The 10,178-nt window shown below is 41.3% G+C and overlaps 1 protein-coding gene across 1 annotated transcript in view; it reads left to right on the top strand.

The window, feature by feature from the left end:
• The window catches only part of thsd7ba (thrombospondin, type I, domain containing 7Ba), a 255,663-nt gene extending 247,601 nt beyond the window's left edge, over window positions 1-8,062 (top strand). Inside the window, exons 26-29 of the mRNA XM_083776564.1 lie at window positions 2,357-2,439; window positions 5,644-5,836; window positions 6,253-6,340; window positions 7,469-8,062. Coding sequence (XP_083632690.1) covers window positions 2,357-2,439; window positions 5,644-5,836; window positions 6,253-6,340; window positions 7,469-7,550 — 446 coding nt within the window. The 3' untranslated portion in view covers window positions 7,551-8,062. The remainder of the gene's footprint in view (window positions 1-2,356; window positions 2,440-5,643; window positions 5,837-6,252; window positions 6,341-7,468) is intronic.
• The last annotated feature ends 2,116 nt before the right edge of the window (window positions 8,063-10,178 follow it).

Below are 10,178 nucleotides of genomic sequence, written 5' to 3' on the forward strand. Positions count from 1 at the left end.
GTGTGTGTGTGTGTGTGTGTGTGTGTGTGTGTGTGTGTGTGGTTTGTGTGGGGAGGGCGGGCGGTGTATACTACTGTGTAGCCTATCGTTGCTGTCACATGGAAGCCTTGTTTGTCCTAAACTGTTACTTTTCACAGAATGTAAAAAAGAACGTCTGTCCTAATGGATCCAATGTTATTATGTAGTCACAAGCTCTTGTTAATAGTTCAATCAGACATGACCATTTGCAGACTCATACACTTATTACTGTACATCCTACAGTACATGATCATCATAAACAGGAACCCCTGAACTCCATAATGTTTTTATAAATACGCATCTATTTAATTGGTTAAATTATGAAAGCATCAACGTGAAGATCAGCTAAATCAAGTAGTCTAATTAACCACTTAAAGCGGCACTATGTACAGTAACTGTGTCATGAATAAAATGAATAAAAAAAGTCCAATCTGTATGGTAGAGTATGCAAATACAATATAAGTTATAGCGTTTGGATATGGAGTGGTCTCCCTGCATTGAGACATTTAGATTGTGTCAAAGGTCATGTCTCACCTTTAGACACAGGATACGACTTTTGACCTGATGGTCAAGATTCAATAAGGGCCTTTCTCGGCCCCACTCCTGTCCCACTGTTTATATTGTGTTTAGGATCCAAGATGGCCGCAGCACCAGGAGGGGGTGGGATGGAGGTGAGCGGGCGGGGTCGACATATGCCCTTACTGGGCTGCATTCAAGACACTTGCCTTGTGTCTGACACCTGACTTGTGTCTGAACACAGCTTTGATGGATGTGTTCTGCCCCCATCAAACAAAATGTTTGGTCAAACCATATGGGCTTCCATTGGAAATGCATTGGAGCGGCCATTAAACACAGACACAAGACAGACACAAGACAGGTGTCTTGGATGTGTGAACGCAGCCCAGTAAGGACATATGTCAACCCCACCCGCTCACCTCCGCCTCAACCCCTCCTGGTGCTGCGGCCATCTTGGAAACTAAACACAATATAAACGGGCAGGCTCTATTAGCTCAATGGTAAAATTGTTAGCACTTGGGCAGGAAACCAGGTTCAAATCCGGAGTAGAAGAAGAAAGTTACATAGTGCAGCTTTAAGCCCTCAATGCGTTGCTATAGGTGCACTTTGTGAGCTTGTAGATCTGCCATTTGTGGTATTTTAGAAAATTGATTATCAATTTAATTTTATAGAATATTATTTATTATAATTGATTAGTTTGATGTAGATTCTCTCTCTCTCTCTCTCTCTCTCTCTGTTTGTCTCTTTCTTTCTCTGGCTCTGTCTCGGAGTGCATATACGCACACAGACCACATACAGAGTTGGAGGGATAGGGAGGGGTAGTAGCCTCGGTCCCAGGCTTACTTATCTGCGAAAAGAAAAGCCTGGTCACAACCTAAGGCAGAGAAGCTATCGGCGGTTGTATCCTCCGGAACAGCCGTCGAATGTATTTCCCCCGGATACGATATTTTCCCGACCAATCACAACACTTGTTTCATTTGCGGAGAATGTAAACTGATTTGTAAAGCATCAACGATTTCACTTCCGCTAAAATCCCGCAACTTCCGCTTTTCAGCTTATAGGTCTTGCCCAGGGTGGAGGGGTAGAGGAATGATAACTTTGCTATTGAATTTACCACCTTCTCATTTGATTTGCCCATTTCTGGCCGCAGCATCCATTGATCCCCCCGCCACCTCCCCCCCCCCCCCCCCCCCCCCCCCAGTCCCCCAGTCCCCCAGCCCCTCCCCCATAACTAATCAATGAGCCAGAGTCTCTGCCGAGAGGCTTTCAATCCATATATATATATATATATAATGACACATTTGTATTTGGGGTAAATGAAGCGAAATGGAGAAACGGGACAGAGGTATAGTTGCGGAGTGGGATGGGAGAAGTTGTTGTGCTGTAAATATCAGGTAAATTATCACCGCAATGAAGTGTCTTTGGCAAATACAGCCTTCGCTACACGACTGAGAATAGCTCCCAACGAGTCACATCCATGACACACTGTGAGCTTATAGATCTGCTATTCTTTTCTTCTTTTGGTTTTGCGATGCCTTCGTACAACGGAGCATAAATCAGACATCAGTCGGCGTAATCTCTCCCGCTCTCACAGGAGCCGAGTGCCCCTGGGGGCATTACTCTTTAATATTTTGACATGCAATTTTCCACGTTGGGATTACAATGTTCGCAAATTGATCAGAGAGCCCGATAGGCATGCGAGTCCATTAATCAAGCGCGACACCGCATTTGTTTTGGTGATCAATGGCTTAAAGGTACAAGTGGTATGAAACCTTTGTTTGTGTGTGTGTGTGTGTGTGTGTGTGTGTGTGTGTGTTGTCAGGGGGCTGCTTCCCACAGAACAGGCCGACCACAGTCAGACATTGCCTTCCACCGTGCACTAAACCCTTCTCCCACTGCACACCGGTAAGAGCCTGACCACGGGGAAGCACATACATACATACATACTTCACTTGAACATACATACATACTTCACTTGAACATACATACATACTTCATTTGCACATACATACTTACTTCATTTGCACATACATACATACATACATACATACATACTTCATTTGCACATACATACATACTTCACTTGCACATACATACATACATACTTCACTTGTACATACATACATACATACATACATACATACATACTGCATTCGCACATATATAAATACTTCACTTGCACATACATACATACTTCACTTGTACATACATACATACTTCATTCACACATATGTGTGTGTGTGTGTGTGTGTGTGTGTGTGTGTGTGTGTGTGTGTGTGTGTGTGTGTGTGTGTGTGTGTGTGTGTGTGTGTGTGTGTGTGTGTGTGTGAGATAGTATGAATGTATATGCACAAAAGTATGTATATAACAGGAAGGCAATTCCTGGAACAGGAAGCTCGCAAGATGTTACATTTTTACCCCTAAAATGATGCCTGCATGTAACCTGTTAATTAATACTATGGTTTATTAATAATAATAATAATAATAATAATAATAGTAATTGTTATTATTGCTATATACACGTGGTACCTTTTTACCCCTAATGTGATGCCTGGAATCAGCTGCGCTATCATGTGAAAAAAGCCATGAGCCTTACCGACAGAACTCGGGGAGAAAGAAAATACCTCGGAACGTTTGTTGCTGGTGTTGTGTTTATGCTACTTTAGTTTGCAAACTCTGGCTTTGTCTTAAGAATTGCACTACACTTACAATCTGAATCAGTGTTTGAGCTTCTGACATCAATGTCATGGTTTGATAACTGAGCCAATTATATAAAGACGGATATTTTTCATCATCATCATCGTCACAGCAGCATTTCTTTTCAATGGCAATATAAGTTACAAATATTTAATCACATAGCGCTAAACAGCCAACGGCTTGAGTGTAGTCATTTAGAAGTCTGAAATTTCTCTCACGGCTAGCTGTATCTAGCCCTGGTCCAGGGCTTACAGCGAGTCTCTCTCTGTCAGAGAGAGACTCGCTCGTATCATTCTCTGTAGTGCACTCGATGCATCTCAATAAACTAAAAAAATTAATAACAAAGTCTCTATTGCCATTTAAGACATTGATTTGCAAAAAGCAAAAAAAATCAAGTGGACAGTCTTCATTTTTGCACTACCTCCAGTTCAGCACTCAGCAATTACAGGCCTGTTCCTGACTGTTGCATTACCATTAGCTTTTCATTTGAAAATCATTTGTTATGGCAAAAATGGTGTCCTGGCGAATTATGTGACCATCATGCGAGCTTCCTGTTCCAGGAATTGCCTTCCTGTTATATACATACTTTTGTGCATATACATTCATACTCTCTCTCACACACACACACACACACACACACACACACACACGCATACACGCACGCACACACGCACACACACACACACACACACACACACACACACACACACACACACACACACACACACACACACACACACATATATATGTGCGAATGAAGTATTTATATATGTGTGAATGAAGTATGTATGTACAAGTGAAGTATGTATGTGCAAGTGAAGTATTTATATTTGTGCAAATGAAGTATTATGTGCGAATGAAGTATTTATATATGTGTGAATGAAGTATGTATGTATGTGCAAGTGAAGTATTTATATATGTGCAAATGCAGTATGTATGTATGTACAAGTGAAGTATGTATATGTATGTGCAAGTGAAGTACCTAAATGTATGTATGTGCAAGTGAAGTATGCATGTATGTGTATGTGAGATATGCATGTATGTGCAAGTGAAGTACCAATATATATGTATGTGCAAGAGAAGTATACATGTATGTGCGAGTTGACTATGCATTTATGGCCTAAACGGCTTCCCATACTTGGCTGCACATCGTGTTGCATATTGAAAACAACCGATATGCAAGCTCGCATCGAGTCACAGTGCATGCAACGAGGTGTGAGCTTGTATACCGGCTGCTTTTGACTGTTTTCTACTTTCAGAAACTGTTTACTTATATTATTTATTCATTATGTCCACGTTTGTATTGTTGGTTGTTATCCAAACTGTATCCTCAAAATACCGTATAACCTGAACTGACAGATGGTGCCTGCGGCCCGCAGCTACTGCAGATGTTTGTTTCATCATGACGCTGATATTTAGGCTGCTAATATCCTTTTATTAACTATTACCATGGCATTCCGTTTAGCCTACCCTCTTCCGTTTAATATTATACCAAGTCTTTTTTCTGTTCATCTGATGGTGTTTTGTTTGAAAGCAATATGACACATGACCAAGCCACTGACTCTGGCTCCTAAACAGCACAATTAATGGTTGAAATGTGCAGTGGATTGGACTGCGAAGAGGTGACCAACATGCTTGTCTAAAACATGAACGTGTACTGCCCCTTACAGTGCCCCCTGTGTAACTGCAATTAAAATGCACTATACTTGATTTCTCCTGGGTATATTTAACCAATTGAACTCTAGCATCCGTATTCTGGGCATGTCATTATTGACAAACATTCAGTGACAATAGCAGATCGAGCTTGTAGCTCAGCTATTTTCAGGAGAATAGATTTGGTGGAGGAAAAGGAGTGGGCCAAGTTTAGACCCTAGGGGGACCCCAGTCAATGGAGTATATATAGGGTTTAAGGGCTTCAAAGATCTTCAAATGTCATTTTAGCAGCATGTGAAACACAATCCCTCTCTGTTTTGATTTAGATGTTTATGGTGTTTACTAGAAGTAAGATGGGCTGGGGGAATGAAACAACAGTGTAATAACACACCATGACTGACGGTGCATGATGAAATGGAGTTATGGATTGGTACGCCGTTTGGTTGATGTTTTACACAGAGCACATTATGGTCCCATTAGTTCATACATTTTCTACCGTTCCGGGTCCCAGCGGGAATCAAACGATGTAAGTGATGTGCATCGGTGTGTTCCCCAGCCACTGAGCTGAGCACTTTTTAAAAGGCCTTGGCTTTCAGATAAATCAAAAGTGTCTCTTAAAACAGTACAATCTCCGTGAAGGAGTGGCTCCCCATACATCACAGACACACTGTATCGACAGCGTTTTGTGGCTATGGGAAAGTAATGATCACGCCCATCGATCCACGCCGGTCCTAAATGAGGTCCCCCCCCCCTGTGCAGAATGGAGTGTGTGGGTGTGAGAAGGGTTACACTGAAGTGATGACCACGCATGGCTTCCTGGACTACTGCACCAGAACCCCGGGGGCCGACAACAAGAAAGCCGACGTGAAGACCAACTCCGGCAGGTTGAGACCGCGGCCGCCACCGGCGCAGGACTACTTCAGCGAGTGGAGCCTGCGGCCCGTCGGCCCAGGTACCGTACAGCCTGATTCATATCTGTAGTTTGTGCAACCGAGTATCACTTACAAAAACATGCAGCACACACACTCTCTTATGTTTTCCAGACATGCATAACCACCTGATATGCTGATGTTTTTTTTAAGTTTCAGAACATTTTAAGAAATTTTAACGTTTATGGCCTCAAGTTATGATCTTGTGAAACGTATAATAAATGTTGGAGTACCTCCAAACAATGGCCTCATCCCCCCCAACCCATCCTGTGATCTTTGGGCATAATTCAGAGGATGTTGGGACACAGGGAACGTTCTTAAAGAAGCTTTTCCTATCACGCTTGTCGCTCACAGCAGAGATCTCTACAGCAATATGAGCTGTAGCTGTAATATAATGTGTAACCAATTTGTATAACCCCCTGCTTTTCTAATTACACAGACGGAAGACTGAAGCTGTGGGTTTATGCTGTGACTGCAGTTGGATTCATCTTAATATTATTCATTATTGCACTATCATTCCTGGTCTGGTATGTATAGATCACTGCATCAAAGGTTTTCTTACTGTGTGCAACCATCACCCAAACTACAACCCATAATAATATAATTATTATCAGAATTTTATTGTCACATCACAAGTTTGCCGGTGATAAGAAGTGTTTGAAATGATAATAAACTCTAGAGCACTTTTTCAAACTAATTACAAGGTGCTTTACAATCACAGCACACTGCATAAAGGGACAACACAATTGCAAGCCAAGAAACTGTAAAAGGATAAGAATATGCGAGAAACATAATTAAACAACGGAAAAAGGTGAGAACACAAACAAACTGTAATGACGTATAGTAAAAACTGTCAAATGTACAATTGAAATGTGCAAAAGAATAATAATTTGAAACGACCAGAAGGGCCCTGCCTAAGGATCTCTGAGGATGTACTCTCTCCTCATACTGTATGTATGTGGTAGACCAATCGAGCCCTGTCTTAAAAGTAATTAATACGTTTGGTTTCTGTCAAGCTGCTGTCTTCTTAATTAATTGAAGATAGGATATAGTATATGGAGTTGTAGTAAACTAGAAGGGAAGAGAGACATGCACGGATGACTTTATCTTGATCAGCAGACTTCATTTTAGAAGTGTTTCTTACCATGGCTGGCATGACAATAGAATGATGCATTATTTATGCAACATTAATTTTGTTTTAATGGTGCATATTGGTTTTGTATAGCACCTTTATCCAAGGCACTTTACATAGATTGTGCATTACTATCACCCATGCACAAAAGGATGAGGCAACCATGCAAGGCACCAATCTGCGCATCAGGAGCAATTAGGGTTTCAGCGTCTTCTTCAAGAACACTTCGACACTAACTCTGGGGGAGCCTGGGATTGAGCTACCCCTGAGCCACTGCCGAATAAAACGCAGGTGTCCTGTATCAGAACAGCTATAGGGCAAACATTGAGAGAACAGCAGAGGATATTGTTTTCCATCTATTGGAACCAATATAACCCTTTCAAGTGACAACTGACAGTGTGATATTTTGTCTGCTGCAGCTATCAGATAATGGAATTATTTGTCATTCTACAGTACAGTATGTGACACAGTCACAGAGTCATTCATGTTGTCTTTGCTTTTGTCTCGTTTTTGTCTCTTCCAGCAAGCCACCCAAAACATCAAAGATGTCCACACCACCACAGAAACCTTTGACCCTTGCCTACGACGGTGATGCGGATATGTAACCGCGCTCCTATACACCTCTCTAGGACACTCTTGTCGTTACAGACTTTTATCTGTGCTTTCAGAATGTTAGCGACCACAATGCCCTTCAGATCCCACCACATGGTGGCCCATTTGAGCTAGCTAGCTGAACGCTAACTATAGTTCCAATGGTGCCACAATGAAAGGTGGGACATAACGTTTGGAGCAGAATAGCCCAAAAGACTGGCCGAGGGCAACCTTTCCTTACGGACAAACGGGACACAAATGTGTCGTGACGTTAATCTGGTCATTTAAAACAAATGGATTTCGTGTGAAGACTCTGTAACAGTACTGTATACAAACCGCCAAACATCATCTCTCCTCGGGAAAGCTGTTGCAGAGACCAATGTGGATCCTCAGGTGCTGGTTATGGAGTTTTTGTGCCAAGAATCAGAGAGGCCATCATGTCATTTGTCCCTTGTTAAACACAAGACAAAATATTTTGGGTGAACAGCCACAGTATATTGTGATACTCAAAGTTGGACCAATGGGACATTTCATTTGTAGGACGTTTCTTCTGTATACTGGACTTTTGTAGGAAACGCCATACATCTTTGAGTAAATGAACAGCTGTTTTTTTTTATTAGTATTTATTATTATTAAAGTCTTTATGCACTACATTAGTGCTGATTCATTCTTGTTTTTCCTTTCAAACAACTTTTCTAGTGTTTTCATTGTAATGCAAGTTATTGCTGTGAAATAGTGTTTTCTGTTGATGATGCCAGGCATACTGTATGATGTGTTTGGACTTTGAACAGTGATACCAAAAGCGGGTTTGCCTTGTCTTGTTTGTTTGTTTGATTATACAATAAAGCTATAATTCCCCCTCTATGGTTCTGCTGAGAGGCTCGGGCCACAGAACAAATTAGTAGAAAACAACATCAGAAAATAATACAAATAATCATTTAAAAATCACATTGTGATTATTGTAAACAATGAAAGGACAGAATAAAGACAGGCAGAATACCGCTCATGAATGCGTTATTACCAGATACGCCAGTGTTGTGCCAAGGACCGCCCATATCTACTTCTGATTGGTTGAAATAAAGCGGAACAAGAGGCACCGCTGAGTGAGTTTACGCGAGTCGCCGTGCCGAACGTTGCAAAGTCCGCTTTTGCCGACCCTGCTACGGTCGACTCGAGTTATGTTCCTGGGAGGAGTCATGTCTTGGGGTTATTGTTATTGTATTCGGCACAACTGCCGATCAAAGTGACTACTGGCCAATCACATGTTTATTTGACCAACTTGCCCCAGGACTCTATACCTGGTCAGCTCCTTTTTCCCCCTTTACACCAAATCTCTGATCTACAATTCCACAAGCTCAAGTGCTGTGAGCTTGTAGACTGGCTATTTTGGCCGAATGTTTGCATCAGAATAGGGAGGCTGGGGTTAACCAATTAAACCCTCATGGACTTGAGTTGCAACTGTACTTGGACCGCATTTCCCCCACATTTCCTCGCCCCAAAATAGTCACAATGCCCTCAAGTCTTATCGAGCTGTGTGCTTGTATATTGGCTATTTTTCTGTCTAATGTTACCCCCATAATACATGCTGTGGGTCAAGTGGTTATTAATGATCATGATCATGTAATGATGATCATTGTACTGTACCCTGTTGTCCACTTTCAGAGACGAAATGGAACACAGCAACGACCAGCAACGAACAACCGTCCTCGTGTATACAGGGTCTAATTTGCTATTTGATCCTGTGGTGGGTACGCAATTTCATTGAAGTGCTTTATCTTTTCTTTTATAAAGGAGTAAATCATGATTACCATAATGCCAGTAAAAGATTTTTTTGGGTGTTTCTTTTATTATCATTATACTTTATTTCTTCTGCTTTTCACCTCATATTGTTTACAAAAGTAAAATGTCTGCCAATTTCACGGCTTGCCTTTTATTTATGTATTTCTGATCTTTGGAGTGGAACAGATTGTGGATTCTGTAGTGGAGATTCTGGAGTAGAGCTAATTAAGCAGACAAACTCAACAAAAGTGCTTTCGATATAAATGGGTGTAAATCAAGGTTTTGTTTTTGCAAGTCATCCATCATAAAGTCATTGATGAAAGTTATGTCTTTATTCATGGTTATGTACAGTATTTGTCCTTTCATTGCTTTTATTAAAATACAGAATAAAGCATATTTATACATACTGTACTATTCAGATGACATAGAAGGATTGACAAATCTGGCTCAAGCTCAAAGACGGTTATTGTTCAGAAAGCAATTTTTGTAAATTTCCTTTCTGAACATCCTTAAAGCAATGGATCTCTAGCTAAATCTGTGACCTGACCTCACACGTGCCTCCCAGAAGGGTGGTGGGACGGAACCTATTTCCCATGCACCGCAAATTTGAAGCTAGGCCTATACTGACATGTTATTGTGGTTGTCTGAAATAATAATGGGGTGGTAAAATTATTTTACCGTGTGAAACAACTTAAAGTTGTTTTTTGACAGCCTGTGCAAAATCTTACAGCTAAATGCATTATCCGATCTGCTGCTGATCAAGTCCAGAGGGTTTGTTGCGTCACCTATAGTGCATACGAGTGCATTATTCCCTATTCACCCCATAGAATAGAAATGAGCGTGTGCTGTTTTCCTTTCAATTT

The sequence above is a fragment of the Protomyctophum parallelum genome (genome assembly GCF_964188405.1).
Source record: "Protomyctophum parallelum genome assembly, chromosome: 11".
NCBI classification, from domain to species: domain Eukaryota; kingdom Metazoa; phylum Chordata; class Actinopteri; order Myctophiformes; family Myctophidae; genus Protomyctophum; species Protomyctophum parallelum.